The 27,707-nt window shown below is 40.6% G+C and overlaps 1 protein-coding gene and 1 long non-coding RNA gene across 5 annotated transcripts in view; one reads left to right on the top strand and one right to left on the bottom strand.

Annotated features, from left to right (window-relative positions):
- The window catches only part of SH3D19 (SH3 domain containing 19), a 62,296-nt gene extending 54,324 nt beyond the window's left edge, over positions 1–7,972 (bottom strand). For 2 of the 4 annotated variants that reach the window (XM_026698139.2, XM_087936047.1), the window contains exon 1: positions 7,307–7,972. In XM_026698139.2, coding sequence (XP_026553924.2) covers positions 7,307–7,397 — 91 coding nt within the window. In that variant the 5' untranslated portion in view covers positions 7,398–7,972. The remainder of the gene's footprint in view (positions 1–7,306) is intronic. The other 2 variants (XM_026698141.2, XM_087936049.1) reach the window with 2 other exon arrangements.
- LOC148125417 (uncharacterized) lies at positions 7,570–10,576 on the top strand. Its single transcript, XR_015744096.1, has 2 exons — positions 7,570–7,698; positions 10,036–10,576. It is a non-coding gene; the product is annotated as an uncharacterized LOC148125417 (long non-coding RNA).
- Positions 10,577–27,707: the final 17,131 nt, after the last annotated feature.

The following is a 27,707-nucleotide window of genomic DNA, read 5'->3' as shown; positions in this document are numbered from 1 at the left end:
GTAGTAAGTTCTGTAAGAACTTCAATGTGGGGTTCTAAGAGAGACTATAGGGGAGGTCAGAGTTCACTTGAACACAGTCAGTTTTCTATCACTAAAACTGTACTTTTGATCAGAATTTTTTTTAAACCAACCAAGCTCTTTGACCTGAAAAGGATAAGACAACTATTCCAATTAATGATGTTTTTAATTGGATCAATTGCAACAGTGAAGAAAAAGGAACACAAAATATTTTTCTCTAAGTATTCAGTTCTTGAGATATGATCCATTATTAAAAAATAATATATCATCAAATTCTCATATTGATGTTCATTATTTTTCTACATTAAATGATATATAACCAGTGAACAGAAACTAATTCATTTACTCACTGAAAGTAGAGTTAATTTATTTAGTTACTGAAAAGAAAATGGATTTCAGTTATCTTATTGGCCTACTGCAGTTAAAAAATTATGTAAATGAACAAATATAAGAAATGGCAAGACAGTACTATTATGACATAATTTAAAGATTAAAGAGCCATTTCTTAACAAGGATGAAGTGCATTTTTATTTATCATTATCTACATGTTTTTTAAAATGATGATCTAATTTAACGATTAAGTGATTTCAATTACTATATTTGGAAGAATGCTGAATCTTTGGTCTAGCAGGACCAAAGCTATTTTAAACTTTTAAGTACCTTGGATTTTAAAAGCCAGAATATGAAGGATAAGTTACTTGGCAACCTGCACAAATTCTTTCCTGTAGGGAACTTTATAATGTGCTTCCTTATTGCTCTTGACATCATGCTGTGTCAATGTACTTTTGATACGACATATGTGCATAAGTTTTTGTTTCAAATATAGGAAATTTTAAATCCAATATTCTTTCAAGAATGTGTTGCCTACCACACTTCCAACACAGGGAAGAGAAAGTAGAATACATACATATGCCTACAACATGCTTGCCATTACAGGTAATCTTTGACTTACAACAGTTTGTTTAGTGACCATAACAAGTTACAATGGCACTGAAAAAAATGACTTATGGTCCTTTTTCACCCTTACAACCATTGCAGCATCCCCATGACTCCATGATCAAAATTCAGAGGCTTGGCAACTGACTCATATCTATGTCATATCTATGACAGTTGCGATGTCCTGGGATCATGTGATAACCTTTTGCAATCTTCTGAGAAGCAAACTCTATGGGAAGGACAGATTCACTTAACAACCAAGTTATTAACTTAAGAACTGCAGTGATTCACATAAGAAATGTTACAGGAGAGGTCATAAAATAGGGCAAAACTCACTTAACAAACGTGTCACTTACTAATAGAAATTAATGTCATAAGTCGAAGACTACCTGTATTAGAAACATGCTGTTAAGCAACAGTGTCTAGAAATTGATCTCATGCTAAGCCATAGGTCTCCAATTTTTCTGGCCCTTGAGTTAATCTGAAATTTTGAAAGTTTAGTATGGATGCTATAGCAGCTATTGTGAAGGATGCTTGCCCTTCACAAAATGGTTGCCACAGTCTAAGCAAAAAAACAAAAAAGTTGGATGGGATTGGAAGTTCCAAGGATAAGGAGAGTGAAATACACCATGCCAGTGTCCATGAGCATCATATTTAACAACCCCGGTATTAAGCCATAATACATTTTGTTTTACTCAGTTACAGCATATTGTATACATGTGGTCCTTGACTAACAAACATTAGTCATGGTTTGAAGTTACAAAAGCACTGAAAAAAGTGACTTATGACCAGTCCTTGAACTTAACAACCATCACAGTATCTCCCTGGTCATATGTTCAAAATTCAGATGCTTGCCAACTGGCATGTATTTACCATGGTTGCAGCATCCTGGGATCATCTGATCACCATTTGCAAGCATCCCAGCCAACTTCCGACTGCAAACTCAATTGGAGAAGCTGGATTCATTTAACGACTGTGATTCTCTTAACTGCAGTGATTTACTTAACAGCCATGGGGAAAAAAAGCTTGTAAAATCAGGCATGATTCTCTTAACAACCGCCTTCCTTATTAATGGCTATCCTGCTCCCAATTGTAGGTTGAGGACTATCTGGAATTACATTTGACTGTGGCTTATTCAACAAACCATACTCATTCATGACACAAAGTATAAATCTAGTCACATTTACACTTAAGCTTACATATATCTTTGTTGTTGTACAAAAACAACAAGTTATGTTCTGCTTCATCATGAACTCAACTATCCTGCCACTTGATCACATATATACAGTGTATAGTATAAATAAAATGTATAGTATAAACAGCTTAATAGCAGCTCCGAATCTAACATTATACACATAAGAAAATATACAGAAAAATAATTTTGTACTAAAGAAGTAGATTATTTATAATTTTTCTTCTTTTCTTTCTTTTTGCTATTTTCTTTCTTACTATTTTTCTTTATGTTTTTTTTTCCCCATAGAAGTAGACATCATTACTGAATGTTGGTATTGTAGTTATTAATTACACTCAGGATACAGTGTGATGATGGAAATGAAGAATCCTGGGTAAAGAATGCAGACTCAGAAATATGTGTTTATAACCTAAAATTAGAGCATCTAACGCCAATGTCACAGACATGGTCTTACACAAGATTTATTATCAGAAGGTATTTTCAATTTACTGGTAGATTTGCACGTAAACTTAAGTGCAGTAGAATCACCTTTCAGAGTGAGATGGAAAGTATATAAATTTAATAAATAAATCTGGATTCATCAAAGATAATAGTTTGATTTCCCACAAAGACAAGCAAAGGAACACCACCATGTAATTATAATTTAACATTATGCAAACTAAGTCATTCAAACACATATCTGATACACATTCAATGTGATTTGAAGCACTTACATTCTTGTTTATTTATTTTATTAATCAAATTTATATCCATCTAACTGAAAATGACTTATACCATTAAGGGTGAGAACACAAATCGTATACTGTAATAAGCCTTAATATAGTCTCTTGATTTTATATACTGAATTAAGCTAATGATGTTTATGGTTAAGGGTGTTTTGTGACTACATTCATTTATGACAAATTTTATAAGCCACAGTTAAGCAAACGATTACTTAATATGTTGCATCTATTCACTCAGAGCCTATAAACTGGGCACTCCCAAATCTTTTAGCTAGGAATAAACTACATTGTCTATATTCATGTCTCTCAGGTTTTTTTATCTGAATGCTGGGAGAAACTATTGGAGTGACCAGGTCTTATTATGAAGAGTAAAATATGCATGGATTTTACATTCTAGAAATGTGACAAGAAAAACAAAATTGACAAAGAGATGTGAATGAAAGAAAAAAAACCTGTTCAAATAGGTGGACTCAGGGAATACATTTTTTTAGTCTATATGCATTTTTCTGAAATGAGTGTTCCTGAATGGCAGTATTCCCACCATAACAGTCACTTTTCATGATGATTATACCATTTCTCCAAATTCCAAATGTACTTATTAGCCAAAGGTTTAGAATTTCCTGGCTACTTTATTTATCTATCCTAAGCTATTTTAAATTAAACTGAAATTTTTAATGAAATAGATATTAATTGGTATTCAAAGTTATATTAGGATTTTAATTGTAATAACGCTTTTTTTCTGTGTTAAGTTCATGGCTATCACTTTATTCTTGCAAGGTTACCGAAAGAGACATAAGGAATTTATTTGTTTGTTTTTGCTAAACTTTTGCTAAACATTTTATGCATTTACAGTACTAGCTTTTATCATAGGAGTGGCTTCCTGACATAAATATCTAGATAAATATGAATGTTCAAGCTCATCAGGAAAAGTATCATATACTTTAAAACAACGAGTTGAATTTCTAGCTTCAATCTGTGTATTTCAATTTTACTCATTTGATTATTCCAGAAACTGCTTTTTACTCTTTACCTTTGGATTTTTTAAAAAAATAATTTTTCATTTTGTATTAAGAATTATATTTTTTTTACAGATTATGTTTTTACAGTTAGTGGAAAAACTGCAACTTCTTTGTAGCTCCATGTGTCCTTTGGTACAAATACCAACAGACAAGTACTTTTCTGTAAAATTAAAACAGCATTGTGCTTAGTGGTGCTGGTTCATTTCCAAGGACAAGCAGCGATAGATAATAGTCAAAGAGCCTCTGTTGCCACCCCTAATTTATTCCAACAGTACGTGAGCGAGAACCAGCTGACTTGAACAGATTCTTCCTACTGACTTCTTTTGCCTAAAGAAAAATCATAGGCATAATCTTTTGCTTTTGATATATTCAATGCATACATGCTCACTGACTACTGGGGAATGCAGTCAATTGTAAATTCAAAGTAGTGAAATGGGAAAATAAGGAACAATGATTTCAAATGTCTACTAAAATGGAAAACTATCTTCCCAGCACTCTATCACATATCAAAACACACATTTCTGACATTAAAAAAATGCCTGTGGGTTGTAGTAAAAGTAGTTGCACAACTACTTTTATAATAGTTTATTAATAATGAATATGTGTGTTATGGTCACTAAAGTCTCCATCTGTACTTGGGGTCACAACTGGTACACCAGTGACCTATTTCTTAATGGGACATTCTCCCTCATAAATAAAAGAATGTGCCAGAAACCCCAAAGGCTTCTAGATTAACAGCAAGGCTAGCTGGGATTCACCTTGGCTCACTCTATCCAGATCCTTACAATCAACAGAACATCAACTGTATCTCTGTCCAGCTTATGGATGACAATTGCATGTCATCCATATATTGATGCTGCCTCATCTGAACCAACAATCTATTGTATTACAGGGGTACCTTTTATATAATATGGGGGAAAGTACAGGATTCACAAATGGGATATGATATACTCTGCCCTGGCTAATATTATTTTGAATTAACCACTCTGATGAAATGTATCACTGTAATCCAATGTCTTTCATTCCTAACCCTCTTAGATAGTTTTAGGATACCATGGTTGTACATGAAAGCAATCAGTATAATTTCAATTCCATGTCCAGAACTGGCACCAATTAACAGCAAATTGAGACCCAACAAGAAGACTACCAGAGAGGATGATCTTAAACTAGATCAGCACCACAAACTGCCAATAACCTTTTTTTCCCTATCTGATCTCCTCTTCCATTTTTACTATGCAACTTTTTATCAAAAGTAAATATTACTTCAGTTAATATATGACTACCTACTTAAACGCACACAACCAGATCCCAAATGTAGACAAAGTCCATCCTACAATAACATAATGCCACCTAAGTATCTTATTTCACTCCTGATATCCTCCAGATATATTCTGGCATTTCCAGCTGCCATTGTTAACTAAATTCCGTGTGATTACAGCATCCCCCAGTTATGTTATAACCATTTGTGACCTCCTGCCAGCTTCCCCAATGTCTTTGCTTGTTAGCCAGCAATCGAGGTTACAAGTGGTGATCATGAGACTGTGTGGCACTGCAACAGCCAAAACTACTCCTCATTCTGCGCCACTGTAACATTAACAGTTGCCGAATGAACGGATGCTAAGTGACATCTAACTGTATTTCATACCTATCTGCAAGGAGCGTGTAATATGTATGAAACAAAATGAAATGCCTCAAATGCAATTGTATATATGACAATTAAGTTGCATGCAGTATCTTTATTGCATACTTGTGAAATTCCATAGTTTCTATACAACTGACATGCACAAAAAATGGCCAGAAGGTAATCTGTGAGGATAACAGATTAGAAAACTTTCAGCCAAAGGGTGAGGAAAGAAAATAGCACTTTAACACAGAACATTTTAGTGCTGTGCAAACATAATGACGCGGTTGATAATTAAGGAAGTTCGCAAAGTAAGCAGTCCAACTCAAGTTTAAAGTATGCCAAGTCTCAGAGGAGATGGTCATTCAGTGCTCCCTCCCTTTTTATAAAGACTTGGTAAGTATCGTATTCCACAAGAATTTAAAAAGCTTCCTAAAACTAAGTTAAAGCATTGATTTATATTGTTCACTTTTATCCATTTTATGTGGGCTGGCAATGCTTTCATCAGTTCAAATTAAGTATTTCCCAATCCTCCCAGTAGACCACTAAGGAACTAAATCATGACATTTGTTGCACTAAGATTCATGTCTACCAGGAAACTATCATTCCTCCTCTTTTTAGAAAAAAAGTGCTTTTATAAAATGTCTTATCATTAGTGTGTGTGTGTGTGTGTGTGTGTGTGTGTGCGTGTGTCTAATCACTTCATTATCAGAAATGCTAAATATTAAAATTTGAACCTTACTTTCTTTTACCCGACATAAGTTGTGTGACTTGTCTCTTATAATTCATTCTAAGAAAGGGTGTAAAGAAAGGGTAGCAGTTTGCTTTTTTTCACTAACCCTGAATAAATGGAGGACATCACTGAGTTTATACTTCACACTAAGCCATAGTTTCTTTAACCAAGATTTACTGAAATCACCAGAAAGTTTCCAACCAATTCTGAACAGGTCCAAAATATAAGCCCAAACAATGCAAAAGATACAACTCCCAGCTGTTACCACAGCATTACAAATGATGTCATGATAACTTTTCAACCCATCCAGGAACCCATCCTTTTCTCGTTTAAACAGGAACTGGTAAAACTGTTTTATCAAAGAAAAGACCTCCACATTTCCTTTTTGAAAGGGTTCAACAGCATATCTGCGGGGTGGCATAGACCAGGCATTTCCAACCTTGGCCACTTTAAGACTGGCAAACTTCAACTCCCAGAATTCCCCAGCCAGTAAAGCCGGTTGGGGAATCCTGGGAGTTGAAGTTCTCCAGGCTTAAAGTGGCCAAGGTTGGAGACCCTTGGCATAGACAGAATAACTCAGGGTCTTCAAACTTGATAGCTTTAAGACTTGTGGACTTCAACTCCCAGAATTCCTCCTCCAGTCATGTTAGCTCAGGAATCCTGGGAATTGAAGTCCTCCAGGCTTAAAGTGGCCAAGGTTGGAGACCCCTGGCATAGCCAGAATATCTGAAACTGACAACAAGGAAAAACAACAGCGATATCCAGTGACCTTACGCTGTGCGTGCGCTATTGTGCTGAGGAGAAAATGAAACGGAGAGATTCATTAAGCAGATCTCTTCGACTCACTGCAGGGCTTGCTGACAACACACCAACACCGGAGCGCGCTCTCCGCCCGGGTTGCAGTCTTGATCCCGAATCCAGCGGCACTCAGTTTCCCCTGGTTTCCCCCACCCCTCTGCCTTCGGCTAAGCCGGCAGCGCGGCCAGAGTTTTCCGGCTAAGTTCCCTAGTCTCGTCCGCCCATCGCCGCCGGCGGCATGGCCCTCTCACCTCCTCCTCCGCTTACCTGTCGCCGGGTTCACGAGCACTCTGCGGTGCCTTCTGGCCCCCTCTTTCCGCTCCTCCTCGTCTTCTTCTAGTCGCCAGGCTTCAGCCATCGGCACCCGGGGGAGACAAAGGCGGCCTTTTTCAGGCAGCGGCGTCCACCATTGCGCCTAGGAAGAGACTCTCGGTTTCTCTTTGTCCGCACCTGCACCTGACGCTTCCCGCCGGAGAAGGGCGGGGAGGCCCAGTTTCGACGCGGCCCCCTTTTTTCTTTCTCCTCCCTCTCTCCCTCCCGTCTCGCCCAGCTGCAGTCCAGGCCTTAAGGGGGTTCCGGCCCGAACCAGCTCCGGGAACCGTCCCGGTGGGCAGAAGTGAGCGAAGGTGGCGCTTCCCTTGCCCGTTCACAGCATTCCGGTATCCACAGGAAGCGAGGCTTTCGCTTGATAGTAAAACAAAAGGAGAACCGGGGGGGGGGGGGGTCGGGCTGAGGGGAGATAAGATGGAGTAGCAAGGAGCAATCTCGGCTCAGGAATGCGAGGGGATGAGGCGACCTCCGACTGCGGTGGGAAGCCAAAGGGCGGGGGCGAACGGACGCATGTCTCAAGAAGGGCTGAAGCGAGCGAGATGTGCTCTCTGTAAGCCCGGGCCGTGACCCATTCCTTGGGACTCCTCCAGCGCTTGCTTTTTCGTTTGCTGGACCTCTGCCCGGGAGCGTTTTCTCACACTTTCGAGATTTTGCAACGGCACAGATTTCGTTGAGAAGCCAGGGTGCCCCTCTGCCTTTTGCAATTGCACAATGGAACGGAGATAAGGCAGACGGAAGCTTTGCCATTATTATTATTATAATAATAATAATAAAAAACACCTTGTGGTTCAGGCCTGTTGCTTTCTATATTTTTGTATTTACCCATCTGAATTAGCCCTGGTGATGTTATCTAGTTTGGGTATTGAAACATTTGCAAGAAAGCAAGCAAGCTCAGAGAACACTCAACTAATGGAACAGCTTGCCCTCCCTGGGAGCGCCATCCCTTGAGACTTTCAAGAAGAGATTGGACTGCCATTTGTCAGAAATGGTGTCGGGTCTCCCGCTTGGAGGGGGGCGTGTTGAACTAGATGACCTACAAGGTCCCTTCCAACTCTAATTATCTGTTAACACCAAGGACTCCTCTGCCCATTTTCGCTAGTTCCATACCCCATGGAGGTGGTGGGTACTGGCAAAGGATAGTGAAAGAACCCAACTGATAAGAAAGACTTGAATGCAAGGGTCAAGTTATTCTCTGTGTTTATAAATACTGATTATTAAAAACATGGGGGACCAGTCTCCATGTTGTTTATATTACAAAAAAAATTCCATAGCAAAATAACAGAGTAACTAGCTCGATACCCATGCTTAGCTATGAAACTATGTGGTTGAGGTTGGTTTTTGGGGAGGAAAATAAGGGGAAAAATTCTGCCTCTGCCTACCAGCATTCATTGGTATTCATCTGGCTAGCATCCTGTCAGTGTGCGAGAGAGTTGAGGGCTGTTTGGAAGCTGAAACAGCATTTGCTGTGTGAGCAAGAAGGAGACAGCAAGGAGCCTGGGCATGGCTTAGGTCAACTGTTCCTGTACTAAAGTTACTTGGCACTCTGAAATTGAAACTCCTCTGCTTGTGTTTTGCATTTGGAACAGATTTTTCAGGTGGGGAGGGGGAGTAGAACTCCTTAGCATCAGAGCATGTTAACTAAGAGGAACATACATGCCAAATTTCAAATTTGTAGGCTTTAGCGTTCTGGAGATTTTGGGATAATGTGTGAGTTGTATTTCTCTTTTATATAGAGAGATTTATCATGAATCAAAAAGTAATATGCAATTCTACAATTAGTAAAATGATAGGTTGGTTTTTATAAAGATACTGCAAATTGAAGAAATATGGAGAAGTGAAGTAAGGGAAAAGCACACATCATACAAGGGCATCTATCAGCAATAATGGAATCTTTAGTTTTAATAAGTAGAAATAACCAGCGAAGAGGAGACTAATGTAATAAATTACTACTGTGCCATACAAAATAAATGAAAAGTAAGTATAGTGTTCTTATTCAAACCACAATTTTCTTAATAAAAGGAAATGCCAGAAAGATTTCAAACTGTTGTGCACAATTAAAATAAATAAATAAAAATTACGTCAACCAAAGTTGCTATCAATGGTTTATAGCCAGTCTATAACAAAGATTTATAACCAGTCATATGAAAGATGGTCTAATTATAATTATGATTTTGTGCTTTGTAATTAATGCTGTTCTTTAGTGTACATTAATTTTGTATTTAGAAATGAATACAATTATGGACTTTTTCCAAGGACTGAGAACCTGAAAGGGCATATCAATTACCCTGACCTGATCTTTCAGTTAGTAGAAAGTTATTGGTGTCTTACTGGCGCTTTCAACTTAGTATGTTCTGCTTGAACACAGATGGAAATATCCAGTCTGCCCTTCCCCCACACAATGTTTTTTTGGAAATAAACATTTTTTATAGATTCCCTAAACCTTTGTGTGCATAGATGAGCTGATATGTTGTGCTAAGCTTAGCCACTGGTGAGCAAACCACAACTGGCTAATTTCACAGCAAACCAAATAGACTTCATGTCTACATAATGTAAAAAATATATTCAAAAATAGTAAGTCCACTCTTTCCAAAGAGATAGAAAGGTAAAATCTGTCTATTGTGGCTTCAGCTTTGACCTGACCACTATATATTTTTTATTTCAAACAGGAAAAAAAGGAGCTACAAACAATGATGCCGGGCATATTAACCAAGATGGCTACTGCTTTACAAACTGGGGAAACTTTTGTTACCACTGAAACATTGGCTGATTCACTAATATATAGTTTCTATCAGGCAATTCTTGTACAACTTGCAAATTGTGCTATAAGTTACCAAAAGAGTATTTTTTACATTTTTCAGCTACAATAAGAGTTGTACAATGATACTTGCCTCTGCTCAGATAAGTGGCATGAGAACCTTGATACATTCATTATACCTTCTACTCTTGAGATCACAGATTCCTATACTTAAAAGTGTTTTGGAAGAATATTAGAATTCCTGCTTCTAGGAGATTTTTATGTTAAACATTGGAAAATCTACCAGGACACCAAGTACAAATATGTTGGTGCTTCCTTCCTGAACACAACTATCACACAAAAGCAAACACTTTGCTAGTTTTAGGAAAGCATCACAAGAAAGTTAGATTAGTTACCTCACACATTGTATTAATATCTGAATAACTATGGTGAATAAAATGCAATTGATGTGTTGTATGAGTTCAACCAAATCAATTTCACTGCACTATGGCTAAGCAAATCATGCCTTAGAACCCAGCCCAGGGTAGTTTATACTTTGTTTAACAAACCATAGTTTAAAAATATTGACTTAATGCAGTGTGTAGACACTGGCATGAGAATGCAATATGTGATTTCTACCTTTGCAATGTTGGTAGCAAATGTTGATTGACTGAATTTATAGCCTGTCTTTTATCAGGAGCTTAACATGGCACTTCTCCCTCCAGTTGCCTATAACAGCAATTTTATGACATAGATTGGGCTGAGAGAGAACATAACTGATCCAAAGTCACCATGGCTGAATGTGAACTCTGCAGTCCTAGTCCATTATGTTATCCAATGGTACTATACTGGCTGTCTTAAACTATATAAAGAGGCAACAGATTTACTCATCTGCACTAAATGACATTTAAAGCTAATTAGAAAAAACACAGGAAATGCATCACATTAGTGCCATTATTATACACTGTTTTATATAAGAGTTGTCAAATCCAAGAAACTATGATGGGTAAACCAAATATGTGGACAAGGTTTGCCTACATTTCCAAAATAATACTAAGAAACCTAAACTTAAGCCTAATAGATACAAATATTCAAGGAATCTGAAATTACAAAAAGATTACATTTTTAGAAACCAGATTCAAAGGAAAAAACACGACTTAATGCAGTTTTGTGCAGAGAGCTGCATATGACAAGCCCAAACACGTCTATATAATACACAAGAATACTTTAGGGCATAATCCTATATATAGACTTGCTTTAGGGAAAACAGGATTTACCAGAAGGCCTCCATACCAGCTGAACACCTGATATCTTCCTACGATGACTAAAGAAGTTCACATACTATTGCAATGGTATGCAGAAGAATAACTAAAAAGATAAAGGTATTGGTGGAATATGTCAACGCAAAGAATGACCTGTTTTAAATAATACACTAATCATGTCATGCTTAGAGTAAAAGAATTCTCTTCCAGTGATTGTAACAGGAAGAGGATTTTAAAATAGTTTATCTGATTTCTATCCAGTCACTGTTTCTAGTACACCAAAGCAACTTGAAGGCTATCAATCTTCTGATAATCTTGCAACACTGAAAATAAGAAACATAGGATAACTGCTCCATCCCAAAATGTCTTAGGTCCTAGAATAGCAACAAGTGTTTCACCCAGAACTACATGCATAAGGTTAAAAAAAGAGTCCCTGCAGATTTACTCTCATAGTCATTGCCGATTGTATGGTGTGGTGCTCATCTCCATTTCAAGGCCATTGAGTCAGCATTGTCCAAAGACATTTCCATGGTCATGTAGCCAACATGTCACTAGTGCTGTTACCTTCCTACCAAAGTGGTACCCATTTACTCACATTTGCATGCTTCCAAACTACTATGTCCCAAAGGTGCTTTTATTCAGGAGACACGTGGACTTGTTTTTTCTTTTGAAGATGTTTCACTTCTCACCCAAGAAGCTGAAGAAGCTTATTGGATGAGAAGCAAAACATCTTCAAAGAAAAAACAAGAAAGTCCATGTGCCTCCTGAAAAAAAGCACCTTTGGGTCAACCATGACCTGGATAACTGAGAATTTCTACCGACTTTCAAACTACTAGGTTGGCAGGAATTGGCGTGAGGACAGGAGGTAACCCTGTTGTGTGGTGCTCAGGCCTCAAGCCTGATCTACTGGCTTTTCAGCCAACAAGCCCAGCGTCTTGACTGCTGAGCCACCACACTACCCTACTCCAAGCATAAGGGAAATGAAATTATTTTATCCTGCCCATCTGTATTCTTACTTTGTGTTGTATGCATTTGTAATGTCACAGAAAACAAAAGCCATTCAGACATCAAACCACCTTTCCCCTTAAAAGACTGTATAGGGTAGTGGAAGCTCTGGAAACCAGGAAATCAAGTGAAACAAATGTTCCTATAAATAGAAAGCGACATACACCCAAGTTGTACAGATCCAGTGTTTCACAGAAATGATTAATATCGCAACTCAATTCTTCAACGCAGCCAGGGTCATGGAATTATAGAAGTCTCAATTTTTTGTGGCATGCAATCTTTTTGTAGAAATCATGTATGTTAATAATTTTGTTCCAAGGAGAGCTCACTTCAGTTAAATTGATATGGGGTCAGCTGTAAAACCCAGTTCACACAAACAGCTCCAGGAAGATGTATAAGGTTGGGTTCATAACAAAGGATTTCATAAAACAGCAAATATTGGTAATTTGATTCACACATTATACTAAATCTGGGGAGGCATCCTGAAGCCTCAAAGCTGCCCTGTTGCCTATAGACCCTGTGAAGAGCCTACACTTATCCCTAGCTTCCCATTGAATCTTCATGTACTCATGCAGACACCCCAACAAAACAGATCATACTTGCTTTGCTGAAAGAAACTCAGGCTATGTATTAGTTTAGATTAGAACCTGATAGGAAATCATTCTCAAAGGAGAGTAGGGTGTCAGATATGAAGGGGTAGAAAGGGAAGAATTTCCCAGGAGAAATGTGAGAGGGAAAGCTTGGAAAGCTTTGGTTTGCCTAAATTGGCTAATATGAATTTAGTTGAGTGGTTTTCAAAGATAGACTCTTAGTTTCATTCCATAGAAAAAAAAGGTGGGTCAGTCAGTGTTTACACAGCTGAACACATTAATTTGTCAGTAGTTCAAAGTTGACAAAACATTCTAGGGTGTAATTTTAAGAAAGAAGAAAAGGAATGATTGCTTTATTCATTACAGAGGACCTTCAGTGGGGAAAATGGAAGGAAGACCGGAAGTTTTAATATACTAATGACCAGGGGTGGGATTCAATTCTTTTAACAACCTGTTCTGTGGGCGTGGCTTAGTTGGTAGGCATGGCTTGGTGGTCAGGTGACTGGGTGGTGGCTTGGTGGTCATGTTATTGGCTGGGCGAGGCCAACTCAATATCACTCACATTGAGGCATGCATCTCCTTGCCTGGCCTCTCATGACTGTGGGGATGCTGCAACAGCCGTAAGTATGAAAAATGGTCATAAGTCACTTTTTTCAGTGCCATTGTAACTTTGAATGGTCACTCCACACAGGCAAAGTACCAGCAAAGGAGGGAAAGAAAACTCCAGAGAGGTTCCTGAGATAGGAAATCTAGTCCTGCCAAGAATGTAATAAGGTTAATGGAGAGGCAGTTTCTGTAAGCAACACCAGAATGTTTCCTTCCTGCCTTCCTTACAGGATTAGGCCAGTAATTTCTTCTAACAACCAGTTATCCAAACTGCTTAGAATGTTAACAACCGGTTCTAGTGAATAGGTGTGAACTGGTAGAATCCCACCCCTGCTAGTGACCTATCACGGTTATCACATCCACTTTTAGATTCTAAAGTTTTTTTAAATGTTTTTAATTATTTAAAGTGATTTCTGTTGACAAATCAGGAGGATTAGGACTGAGAACAACCGTTTTAGAAAACTAAGCACCATATACATACACTACAATACTTTTACATCATATAAATACCATGCATATCACGTATAATTTTCCTTTATACTGGTCTTGACCATGTTTGCAGGTAAACAGAAGCTTATCTTTTCTGCATCTGCTTTCCATAGATGGAAACCAGTGAGTTTTATTCTGGTTGCTTGAATGGAAAACTAGCCTGTAAACTAAAGATTAGCAATCCAGAGTGGAGAAATGAAGAAAAACTAGAAAACTTCAACCCTGAAGATTGCACGTAAATCCTTTTCTAGACTCGATGGGGAAAAATGAATCGATACTTAGGTCAAGCTTTCTGCTAATTACTTTTAAAACATTAAAAGTGTTGCAAAAATAATTTCTTAAGATTGCTGAACAGCAATTTTTTAAACATATCTTTTTTTAAAACAATCTATTTAAACATATCTATTTTTTAAACACCAATTGATTTTATTACTTAGGCCTGGTGAGATCTGGTTCATAAATTATTAACATCATGGAATGGAGGAGCTAAACACCATCTGCTAAAGTATCACACGATGTCCTAGCTAGACTAAGTGTAATTTGACAAGAGGGGAGGGGGAGAGAAGGTTTTTCACAGACAGAGGAAGTCTGACTGTGTAGGTTTATGTATTAGAATTAGGCAGTCTCAGCTGCTGAGGAGATTTAAGATATAAAATCTAGGATGATTCAAGGCTGCCAGTAAGTTCATATGCCCATTTCACAAATATGACTCTGGGTGACCTATAATTAAAAAAAACATTAAAAAAAGTCAAACATTAAAAATTATTCTATGATTAAAAAATCAAGAGAGCATCTTCATTGTTATGTTCCATGTAGTCATCTTAACAGTTCTCTGTATCCCTGAGATCCCAGCCTGTTGACATTGCCATGTTCTGAGCCGGGGTGGGCTTCAAAAATTTCAGCAACCGTGTTAAGTTCGAGAAAAAGGGGAGGCCACACCAGAGCATATCAATAACACGCTTTATTCAGGGAATAAAGGGGGCTGTCGCGTCTGCATGCTAACAAACAGACCTTCCAGCGAACAGCGGCTGGCTCGACCTAGCAGCCGGCTTTTATAGCCGGCTGTCGAAGGGAGCCAGCCAATGGGGGCTGCAAACGCCCCCGCAGGATGAACGGACCGGATAGGGAACTTGTGTCAGTCCCGAGGACATAACACCCCTTCCCCTAGATACGAACACGAATAGTCCTTTAAGTAAGCGGGTGGTTTGTGTGAGCGCCCCGACCGGCGCAATTCTGGCGATGCACAAAGTGGCATAGAGTTCTGGGAGTCAGGAACTGGCTTTGCCGGACAACAGGGTCGATCTGGGGTCCGGTCTGGAGTCTGGGAGTGGTCACAGTCCTCGGGTTGGATTGTTAAATTGTCATTGTCACGCAACCCGGTGGTGTCGTCAGGTGGTACGGCTGATGACTCTGTAGGACGGTCCCAGTCTACCGTCCGCCTCGACTCGGCTGGTGGAGACTGGTCACTCTGGAGGTCCCAGCTAGGATTCGGGTGCGGCGATTGGAGAGTCACTGAGTCCCTGGGTCAGCGTTGGCATGTTCGCCCGGCGACTCCTTATCTGGTCCAGATGCCTCCGCCAGATACGCCCGTCCCCAACTGGATGCGGTATGACCTTGGACCGGTGATGGCCACGATTTCCCCAGGTACCCACAGGGGATCGCCTGCGTAGTTCCTGACAAAAACTTGGTCCTGTAATACAAAACTCCTGACCCTAGTGTTAGAACCAATTGGTGTGTCTGGGCAATAGTGGGGATGCAGTCTATCTAGCACTGTCCTTAGACGTCTGCCCATCAGTAATTCGGCTGGGGACTTGTTTGTGACAGTACATAGGATCGAGTGTTGGCTTAAAAGAAAGCGAGAGAGTCTGGAGTGCCAGTCGCCTTGAGTGAATCTGCCAACGCCTTTTTGCTGACCTAACGGCTCTCTCCGCCAACCCATTGCTAGCGGGATGAAAAGGGGCCGTTAGGATATGCCGGATGCCCAGGTTGGTGGCATACCGGCTGAATTCTGTGGACGTAAATTGGGGGCCATTGTCTGAGACTATGGTGTCAGGCAGACCGTGTGTAACAAATAAGCGGGTCAGAGCCTGGGCAATTGCTCGGGTGGTGGTTGTGGGTAGGAGAGCCACATCGATCTATTTGGAGAACGAATCCACGACCACCAGGAAGGTCTTGCCGTGGAAGGGCCCGCCAAGTCAATGTGCAACCATGACCACGGTGCGTTGGCACTTTCCCATTTGGTTGGGGTGGTGATCGGTGGTGCTGGCCTGGATTCTTGACAGGGGCGGCAGGAGCTTACCCATTTCGTGATCTCGTCGTCCATGCCCGGCCACCAGACGTAACTCCGAGCCAACGCTTTCATCCGGACGATGCCAGGGTGCCCCTCATGTAACGCCTTCAGGACGGGTGTGCGCAGCGGTTTTGGAATGACAACTCTGGTCCCCCATAACAGGCAGCCCTGTAAACTGGAAAGTTCTTGCTGGCGGGTTTTAAACGGTGAGAATTCAGTTGAGAGATTACTGCCCGGCCACCCTCCGTACCCAGTCCAGAACCTGGGCGATAAGTTTATCTTTTTGGAGTGGAGGGCGATGTCGCCAGCGGTGACTGGGATGTCGAACTCACTGGCATCGAAAATGGCATGGACTGGGGCCGGGTCCTCCACGGGTGCTGGCAACAGGCAGCGGCTGAGGGTGTCGGCGTGGCTGAGGTTTTTTCCTGGGCGGTGAACCAGTTTGTACGAGTAAGCCGCCAGGAATAGGGTCCACCTAGTCATCCTGGGGGACAAGACTTGCGGTGTTTGTTTTTCTCCTGAGAGGAGCCCCAACAGTGGTTTGTGATCTGTGACAAGTTCAAAGTTGTGACCAAAAAGAAATTCATGGAATTTTTTGACCGCAGCAACGGCGGCTAGGGCCTCTTTGTCAATTTGGCTATAATTACGCCGGTTGTTGACAAGGTTCTAGAAAAGAATGCGATTGGCGCTTCAGAGCCGTTGGGAAGTCTGTGGCTTAAGACAGCCCCAATCCCGAAAAGGTGAGGCATCTGCAGCTAAGACTAGAGGAAGGTGCTGGTCAAATTGTATCAGGACAGCGTCCGAAGTGAGTAGCGATTTGACTGCCTTAAAGGCGTATTCCTCTTTGGGTCCCCAATGCCATGGAGTGTTTTTGTCTAGAAGTCTCTATTCAACGGTTCAGCTACTGATGCTTTGTGGGGTAGGAACGACGCACAGAAGTTTAGCAAACCCAGGAAAGCTTGTAATTCTGACTTGGAAGACGGAGTGGGTGCCTCGTGAATGGCTTTGACTTTAGACTCCACCGGGTGGATGCCAGAGGCGTCTATTTTATACCCAAAAAGTCCACCTGCCTAGTGGCGATGGCACACTTCTCCCTTTTTAGTTTGAGGCCATGCTGCCTGAACCTATCCAATACCGCTCTGGCTCTGTGGAAGAGTTGGGGTCTGTCCCTGGCTGAAACCAAAATGTCATCAAAGCACGGAACCACGCCAGGGAGGCCTTGAAGTATCCGTTCCATTAATGACTGAAAGATGCCTGGGCGACGCTAACGCCAAATTGGAGGCGCTTGCATCGGAATGACCCTCTGTGAGTGACAATAGTTTGTTATTCGGCCGTTTGGCTGTCAACAGGAAATTGCTGATAAGCCTGTGACATATCCAATTTGGCGAATATGGTTCCCTGCTCAAATGTGTGTAGTAAGTGTTGGATTACTGGGACTGGGTATGCGCTAGTCTGTAGATAGCGGTTAATTGTGGTTTTATAGTCAGAACACATTCTTATACTACCATCTTTTTTAAGGGGTGTGACAATTGAGTCTCCCATTTAGCAAAATCCGTGGGCTCGATCACCCCTTGTTGGAGCAATTTGTCCAGTTCTGCATCCAGCTTAGCGCGTAGAGCAAAGGGTACTCTGTGCGGTTTTAAACGGACAGGAACTGCTTGGGGTCCACCAAAAGGAAATGGGCGCACCGTTATAACAACCCAATTCATTGCTGAACACATCAGCATAGTCTGAAAATAGTGAGTCGATATCGGAAGGTGAGACAGCATGTACTCCCCGTTAAGCTAAGGCCGAGATAGGGGAACCAATCCAACCCCAAAAGGCTAGGGAGGGTACCATCTACCACCACTAAAGGCAGATGGCCTTTAAAGGATTTGAATCTAACGAGGAACTTGCCTGTTCCGAGTACTGGAATATTCTTCCCTTGATAATCCCTCAAGGTGAGACGACTCTTCTGGAGTTGCTTCCTGGACAGGCTGGGTCGTATTTTCTTAAGTGTGCTCCATGAGATGATCGAGAGCGCTGACCCGGTATCGACTTCCATAAGACAGGGTTTACCTTCTAAATGAATAGAGAGGGTAATTTTATTAGGTGTCAAAAAGTGTGGTTAGCTTGGTAGCACGTATAACAATTTTCTACTTGCCTGGGTGGCCCCAGAGGGAGTAAGGGGACGATGACTTTTGTGGAGCCGCGTGCGTTGCCTGGCAGGCCCTGGCGATGTGGCCTTTCTTGTCGCAATTGTTGCAGGTGGCGTTCCTGAACCTGCAAGTCGTTCTGGCATGGGACCCCCGCAGGAGAGGCACAACAGGATGTGTTTAGGCACGTTGCCGTTTTTAGGCCTAGCTCCTACCTGTGGCTGCTTGAAGGGTTTGAGGCGATGCACTTCTAAGTGTTCGGTGGGGTCTTCTTCGCTCACTGCTTCCTCGGAATGAACAGTGACCGGACTGGGTTTGGCTGCGCTTCCTTGTATTTCAGCGGCCGACTGGGTCGCTAGTTCTGCGCCAGGCTTCCTCGATCGCCTGGGTGAGGTTGAGATCTTTTCTGGCCAGCAACTGCCTCTGTAACCTTACATCTCTGACTCCACAGACTAGTTGATCCAGGAGCATGTCGTCTAGGTAATTTTTAAATTCGCAGTGGAGAGCTGTGGTTCTCAGGGCGCCATATACTGATTGATAGATTCCCATCTGTTTGTTTCCTCATACGAAAGGCAAAACGTCTCGCTATCTGCGATGGCTTTGGGGAATAATGGTTGGAGAGTGTCTCCAACAGCTCGGACCAAGGGACGTTCTTTAATTCTCTTGGGGCGAGTAGCGCTGTGGAGGTATCGAATACTGTGGCCCCGCAGTAACTCAGGAAGTACGATTTCTTCCTGTTCTCTGTAGCGCCGCCAGACCGATGGCATCAAGGTAGTGATTGAAGCGGTTTCTGTAAGAGTCCCACTTGTCTTCATCTGGCTTAAATGGTGGAAACGCGGATTTGAATTCATATTGGGTGTTCAGCCTGTTGGTAGACTGACCAATCTCACTGGGAATACAAGGCCCTGATAGGTGTGGCAACTGCAGCTTGCAGTGCTGCTTCAGCTCTTAGAGGATCTCTCTGGGTTACACGCTCTATGTGGCTATGGCTGTCAGCGCCGTAACTGACTTCAGTTTGAATTTCGCGCCCTTACAAGGGCGTGGCGGCTATAGCTGCAGCGTCGTGCTAACAGCTATTCAAATTGCGTGCCTAATGTGTTCTGGCGGCTGTGAGTGCAGCGCCGGTTTCGCTAACAACAGAATCCGAACAGCAGCGGTTGAATTCTGTGCTCTAATGCTGGGCGGCTGAGGTTCTCAGTGCCCTACTTCTCACGTAGCTTTTTTAACTGAGCGGCTACACGCTCCACTTTCACTTCCGCAATTACGACTGACCGAGCTCTCAACGGCGCGGCTACGGTTCAGCGTTTCGGTGTGTGTTTTCAGCTCTTTTGATATTTGCTGCTGGTTGGCCAGATCCCACCCTCGTCGCCAATGTTAAGTTCGAGAAAAAGGGGAGGCCACACCAGAGCATAGCAATAACACGCTTTATTCAGGGAATAAAGGGGGCTGTCGCGTCTGCATGCTAACAAACAGACCTTCCAGCGAACAGCGGCTGGCTCGACCTAGCAGCCGGCTTTTATAGCCGGCTGTCGAAGGGAGCCAGCCAATGGGGGCTGCAAACGCCCCCGCAGGATGAACAGACCGGATAGGGAACTTGTGTCAGTCCCGAGGACATAACAAACTGGCTCTCTGCCTGGTTGCTGGGTGGGCATGGCCTAATCGGTCTCCAGCACCATGGCAGAGGGGGATGTTTTTGCCCTCCCTGGGCTCTGGAGGCTTTTCTTGAGTCTCCAGGAAGGCGAAAATGGCCTCCCAGGCTCTGGAGGCACTCCGGAAACTGGAAACAGGCCCAATTCTGGCCTTCTGGGAGGCCTGTTTTTCTGTCTCCCTGAGCCTTTGCGCAGGCTCTGCACTTACCTGGTATCCAAAATGGGCAGTGTGGAGATTTCCTGGGAGGGGCGGGGAGGGGCCAGCCAGGGGATGGGATTGGGTGGTTTGCCAAACCTGCTGTAACATTAACTACAAGTTCGCCTGGGTTCAGGAAAACCCGTAGCACCTCACCCCTGGTTTTGAGGAACTTCTAGAAGAATAGCAAGGATGAGGCCACAGAATATTCCACAGGGTGGGTTCAATGGCATGGGGAAAAAAATGAGAGCAACATACTCTTCTACCAGACCTGATGGATCCAGCAGTTGTAATCGGGAAGAGACAATCTTGATAGGAGGATGCAATGAATATTCAAGAAAAAAAGAGGATCCAAGATGTTTCAAGTTTTAGTAGTCATGAAAAGTAGGCAGCCAAATTTTAATCAGAGACCTCAATTATCTCTTTGTGGAATTTAGTAATCATGAATTTTAGAATAGGCATTCCCCTACTTATTACTACTGCTGTTTGGGGATAGATAATCTTTGAATGGTGCAACAATTATGTGATTGAAAAAATTGTCCAGGAAATTGAAGCTCAGAAAGGATTCAAAATGGAAGGGATCCTAAGCTTATATGTTACTGATAGAAGAGAATATATGTAGCTCAAGGTTGAATTGTGGAATCCTTGTTCTCTGAGCTTAGTTGTCTAATCAGTTAATGACACATCTGCAAGAAAACAACTAAACTCCACTATTTATATGTAATAGCTGAACTGCATTTTCTTAGTTACTTGACTGGAAAGATCAGTCCTTCAAAGAAACTTGAGGAGGAAAGTTCCTTATGGTAAAAAGGGTTTTATAAGCTGTATTTTATTTCATGACAATATAATTTTAAAAGGTTTCAATTTTCCTAAATCTGCAATGAACATTTCTGTGCAATTGCAAAGTTATACTAAGATTAATATAGAAAACCTGCAGTTAATCCGAACAAGTAATTTCCCATTTTAGCAAATCAACGAGCTAGAGTTTTATATATCATGAATGTTGCAGGTTCTTAAGTTTGTTTTTTAATCTGTTTCAGAAAATATGTAGAAAGGTTTTGGTTACACTTTTGATATGTTGGAATTGTATTATGTTTGGCCTTTCTATGCTGATACCATTTTAATTTATTATTCAAAATTATAAGTAGGCTGTTAGAAAAAGAAAAAGGAGTTCAAAAGGGTTGCTGAATTATATTCCTCAACATTGTTTGTCTAAATATGAAGAACTTTGGAAATATCATCAATGGATAGCATTAAGGTTTTATTCCTGTGGATTTTAATAAACGTGACCTACAACCTTGAATGAAAATTGAGCACAATTTAAACAGATAAATTGATATTTAGCACCAGAATGATAAGCTTCTGTGCTAGGCATTGTCTTAAACTATAAATATCACATCACTTTTTCAAATTCTGTGTTAAAACTCATAGAAGCAATCTTCTTCTTTTTATAAAATATCCGTCATTGGACATTGGTGATCATGTTGGCAATCTTGTTTTTGTCAACAGCCGCATGAAAAAGTGCTGCTGAGTTTTGTCCAAACCAGTCCCTTAGATGTTGAAACCATGATCTTCTTCTGCCTGGACCTCGTTTGCCTTCAATCTTTTCCTGGAGGATTAAGGGAAGTCTATAGAAGCAGTATAAAATATCAATTAAATAATGAGAAGAAAATCCATTATTTAAAATGGGTAGTAAAATGGGGAGAGCAAAGAAAAAGAAAATGGCTTTATACCAGGGCTGGGATTCTACTGGTAGGGTGCACCAGTAGTAGTGAACCAGTAGTTCTGGTGATCATTTGGGACACCCCCCCCCCCGTCCTAGTCTGTCCTTTATTTCCATGTTTTGCAGCTCAGCTGATTCACAGCGGCACAGCCGATTGCCGCGTCTCAGCTATTTTACTCACTGGGGCTGCAGTAGAAGCTGCAGTATTAGAGCTGAAAATAGGCAGTTTTCAAATGCTGCGCATGCTCACTGAACCGGTTGTTACACCGGTTGAATCCCACCCCTGCTTTGTACCACTGTTTCTGCTCTAGCAGAATGAATGCAGCAAGATTCAGAGAAAGCTTCTCTTCTATCTCCAGACATCCCTAGTAGAATAGTTTTTCTTAAGACATAAAAATTTAAATTTTAGATTTTGTTGTAGGTAAGGAATAAATGTACAGCCTGTTTCAATTTTTTTGTTTTCATAGTTGTTAAAGTAAAGAAACTGTATTAGTCCCAGCCTACCCAATACTTTAATTTTTCAAAATTATTTACAAATGAGTCAAAAAACAATGTTGTTATGCAGCAGAGTAAAAATATAAACCCCAGTCTCCTCCTCCTCCTCCTCCTCCTGTATTCTATGGCATAGATTTATCCAAGCCCTATATAGAAAGAAGAATGTTTTAGCAGAAAACCTGTAGTTCTAATTAACACCAGAGAGTGGCAGAATTATAACAGTAAAAGCAATGTATCCATTCTTACAAGCATTGGTCTTTTTCTATAATACTGTATATTCTGAATTCCACAATGCTTTGAATACTAAAAAATAAATAGAAGATATATTCACTAATGAACGTTACTAAGATTAGTAAAATTGAGCTATTTAGTAATATGAACTTATTCCAGATATTTTCAAATAGAATAACTACCCATAACATGTTCATTCAAATTATCTTGTATTTTACTTCTTTCGGCTCCGGACTCAGTAGACTCAAATCTTCTCAGACTTAGTGGCCGGTCTCTGTGTACAGGTGAAATCCAGGTTTAGAGAATCAGGGCAGTAGTAGAAGATGGTTAATGATGAAGAAAATATTCTATAAAACTTATCGTCAGAGTTGCCAGTGACGTTTTTGGTCTAGGACAACTCGCCATGGCCAACTTGCCATGGGACTCACTGCGGGACTACTCACCATGGGACAATTTTTACACAGGATAACTCAACATGAGATAACTATATTGTTATTCACCACTGTTTCCTTGACATTGTTTTCATTTTTGTTATGCACGTTTCATTTGGTCCCTCTTTTAGCATCCTTTCTTTAATGATTCTCTTCATTACTTCAACATTAGTGCAACTCTTGTATCTCTTGATTAACTTAGTTTCTTTTACCTGATTCACTTAGTTTCTTTTACCTTTTGGGTAGTGGCAGGTGCGCCCTTGACATCAACTAAACCCCTTTTTCGGCAGGATTCACTACAGGATTGTTCATTCCATGAGGTTTTCTACCAAGATTTAATGTTCAAAGAAACCCAAACAATAAAAAACACAAAAAGTGTTTTCAACACACACACAAAGAAACCCCAGACAACAAAAAATACAACAAATGTTTTAAATCATTTTACCTATTTAATGCATACCATATAATATAATGTATAGAAATGGTTCCATTAAATTTTAAAATAAAAAAAAAATCTAGAAAATTGATACAAAACACCCAAATCTAGTTCTAAAAACCCAGCACTGGCAACCCTGATGCATGTACACACTTAGCATCAGACCTCCTGGATCTATGCATGTATTTTCTGTGAGAAAATATAACTGAACATTTTATTCTATCTTGTTCCTAGCACTGATTTAGTCATGCTGCATTGACTTTTAGAAAACGTGATTCATAATTTACTCTGGCAACAAACTTGGGTTATAACAATTTTTTTAACTGAAAGAAGCTGCACATCTCAAGTTATATGGCAAAAATTCAAAAGTTTACTGATATTCAATCATTAGGGTGATACTTTCTCAGTATTCGGTAATAATTTCCCCTGAATATCATATGATTTTATTTGTTCAACAATTTAACAATCTAAACATTAGATGCAGTTGGTTCCTTGATTCCCAATGGTGACCACTTGTAATGTAATTAACATGAAGCAAATCTTCCTTTTAAAAAGGGAACTTCCTATTGATAGGAAGCCTATTTATAAATAGGAAGCCTATTTAGTTGGGAAGACTGAGTTACATTTTGGTTTGTTTGCATAAAATATTGCAAGCACTTGTTTCTCTGTGACAGGTGGAAGCCATTTAACATGCTAAGAGTTATGTTGTTTATTGAAGTTATTAAACTGGAACAAACAAGTACACATTAATGTTTAGATGCTACTGTGAGCTATGTGCTTTTTAATATTATATGGTGCCATGATCTAACTTCAGTTTCTGGTATCAAATTCTGTCAATTTATACTTTTTCATATAGAGTCTCCCACAGATGATTGATGGCAATTATGACATATTCTGCATAATGGAAAAGAAGAATAGGAACCTCTAACATTGTGTATGATATTGTTAGATCTTAAATTAATCTTGATGTTGTGTTGATAACATGGTGAGTGCTCTGGTTTCCCAATTTAAATGTGCAAAATCTCCACAAGCTCTTGCATTAGCGTGATGGAAGTGAAACTACACTCAGAAATAAAGCAAGGAAATCATCAAGCAATTTTATGACTGAAGGTGTCATTGCTCAAAAATTCAAAAGGACCCATCATTGATCTATGTAGGCTAATTAAATGAAATCTTCCAGGTGTAAAAGTCTTCAAAAGAACATGGAAGTTTTTAAATTGGATCTGTTCTTAATGCTGAACTAACAAGACCAAGGCTGTGATTATTTGGCACCCTGGGGTTGAGGATATAGCCAGTGTTGATCTTGGATGGAGCATCATTTGAGACTGGTGTGCAATTTGGAGGTCCTTTTGAACCTTACTTGAGTTACTATTCAAACAGCAGAAGGCAGGTGTGGCCAGGAGGACCATTTACATAATTTTATATTGTGTATTAGTTGTGCCTTTCCATCAGTCCAAAGGCTCTTCAACTTCCCCTAAACTCTGTTGCAGATGTTACTTAGCCTGGTAATGAAACATTCAAAAGCCAACCCAGAATCTCAGAGAATCAACCTTCACCCTTTCTCTACATACAGTTATGTAGAGAAGTGTATGTTCGCCTTATACACTTCACATTGAAGACCATCCAGAAGCTACAGCTACTTTAGATGAAATGGTATGAGCAGTAATGGACACTTTTCAATATTTCCATGAGTCACCTCTGCTTAAGTGAGTTCCATCACTTTCCAGCTTCCAAATGCAATTGAAGGTGCTGATTATTACCTATAAAACTTTGCATGGCATAGGACTTGGACATCTGAGATGCGCCTGTCTCCAATTGCCTGCGTGGCAGGTTTCAACAAAGGCCTGAGGAAATGTATCTTCATCATGCCATCTGCAACAGCACCCAGTCCCCTATGGTTCCAGGAACCTCTTAAAATGTGGCTTTGGTTCCTGTATATATTGGGCAGGGTGGAGGTTCTTACTTTCATGATTATTTTAGTCTGAGCTGTTTGTGTGATTTTGTATGCTTCCCAGAGTTTACTGGAACTAGTCATCTATAACAAATTTAAATTAATATTGTTTTAGACTGTATGAATCAGTGTTGAAATTTTGCGAATAAAATGAACTGGCTAGTGTTAACGTGTACCATTTATTTCACAGTTGTCAAACTCTCAGTGTCACCTTGCTGTCACATGATGTACTGTGACATTTTTCCTTTTGTGAAGCTTGGGTGGGTGTGGCCTGCGCATGAAGCATCCTGCCCACCGACCACCAGTTTGACACCCCTGATTTATTTGAACACAATGAAGGTATAATTTCTTATAGTAGAGTTCTGCTTGCCTCTCTGGGAGCTTGACAGCTTCTCCACTACTACTAAAAATCTGCATGGATATACCCCTGAAGTCATCAAAGTCATGCTTGATTTGACAGCACCTTATCTTTTCAAAAGCATTGAAAGTCTAGGAAAAGCTCCCTATTTGTGTCATGATAGCATGGCAAAATAATTAGCAGAGCTTGCTGCGGAACTGGTCCATATATTTATAGCTGTTATATAGTATAACCTTGTGTCTAATAAGAAACCATGTTTTTCTTGTATATTGAACAGTTTTTATATGTGTAAAGGAATAAAGATTTCTTGGACACGCAGGCTGGGCTGTCACATATTAAACCATAATGTGATGTGGTTGCTAGCAGCCAAACTATGTCAATTTTCAACAATATTTTTTACAAATAATGGCTTGGTGAGATGTTTGATCCCATTCATTGCATCAGAGCTAGTCCTTGTTTAATGATCATTTGTTCAGCAACCATTTGAAGTTAGAACAGTGCTGAATGAATTGTGACCACACCTCAAAGTTGTGGTCATTGTAGTCATGTGATCAAAATTCAGGCACTTGGGCAACTGGCTTTTTTACAACCACAGCATGTACTTCAATTTCCAAAGGGGAACTATTTTGCCTCATCTCTGTCCTTTTGGCCACCCTGCACTTCACTACCTATTCTTGCCACCCCTCATCGACTTTCAACGTTTTCTTCCTCCTGTTGCTGGTTTAGGACCCGGGCTGGATGGCTCCACAATCCCAAAATTCATGCAGTGAGTGCAACAGGAAGCTTGCTGAGCCTGGTCAGGGAGGAGGCAGTGGAATAGTTTGTGCATGACAGAAGCAGGAATTCCTCGTGTAATTATGATGTAATCCAGAACTGCAACCAGAACTGCCATTTCTAAGCATCCTAAATCATGTGTTTTGCCTAATGACCTTGCTTAGTGACAAAAATTTCAATCCCAGTTAGTGTCATTAATCAAGAATGATCTGAATACGGGTGTTGTGGTTTGCCGGCAGCAGGTGCAGACAGCTGAGGTCTCGGAGAGTGAGGACTCAGATGAGGGGCCTGTGTGTGATGCAGGGATGGGGCCAGGACCATCAGGGAGTAGAATGCTACCTTTGGAGATTGTGGAGGCTGGCAGCAGTGATCAAGAGATCCCCGAGGAGCCTGTGCCCAGTGTGTGCGCGTGCAGGGCTGCTCCAACGAAAGAGCAGCTGCAGCAGCATGGGCAACTCGGCAGTAATGCTGTAAGGTAATGGCCCCTCCCTCAAGAGATAAAAACCAGCTGAGAATCCGGAGTTCTTTGCAGGAAGCAAATAAGTTTTTGCACTAAAGCCTTATGGACATTCAGAAGATCTTGTTGGTGTTTGGAGACTCTTTGTGTCTGAAATATTTCTTAGTAATTCTATCTAGTGTTCTTGGCAGCCTTGCACTACCTTGGCAAGGCTCGTTCTTATCAAACATAATTAATTTGAAACAGCCTTTTAACCGTGAAGGAACAGAATTCGTAAAGAAAGATTAAAAGGTTTTGCTGTTACCTCTGTTTTGTGTTTGTTTCTTTGGAACAAGGTTTGGGTCAGAACAAATTATCTGTAGGAAATAACTAAAAAGGGACAGCAAAGTCAAGTTGTTGAATAACAGCTTCTCCAAAAATTTGATATGGGTGCGATGGAATTAGTCAGCTATTCTGCTGGAAAATAATTCACTGTTAAAAAAAATATAAAAGTATATTTAAGATTTTAATTTAAGATTTTAATATT

This window comes from Pseudonaja textilis, chromosome 6 (genome assembly GCF_049901715.1).
Source record: "Pseudonaja textilis isolate UNSWEBS1 chromosome 6, rPseTex1.2, whole genome shotgun sequence".
In the NCBI taxonomy this organism is placed as follows: Eukaryota; Metazoa; Chordata; class Lepidosauria; order Squamata; family Elapidae; genus Pseudonaja; species Pseudonaja textilis.
The sequence above is the reverse complement of the archived record's forward strand: the minus strand, read 5'-3'. Positions and strand labels throughout refer to the sequence as shown.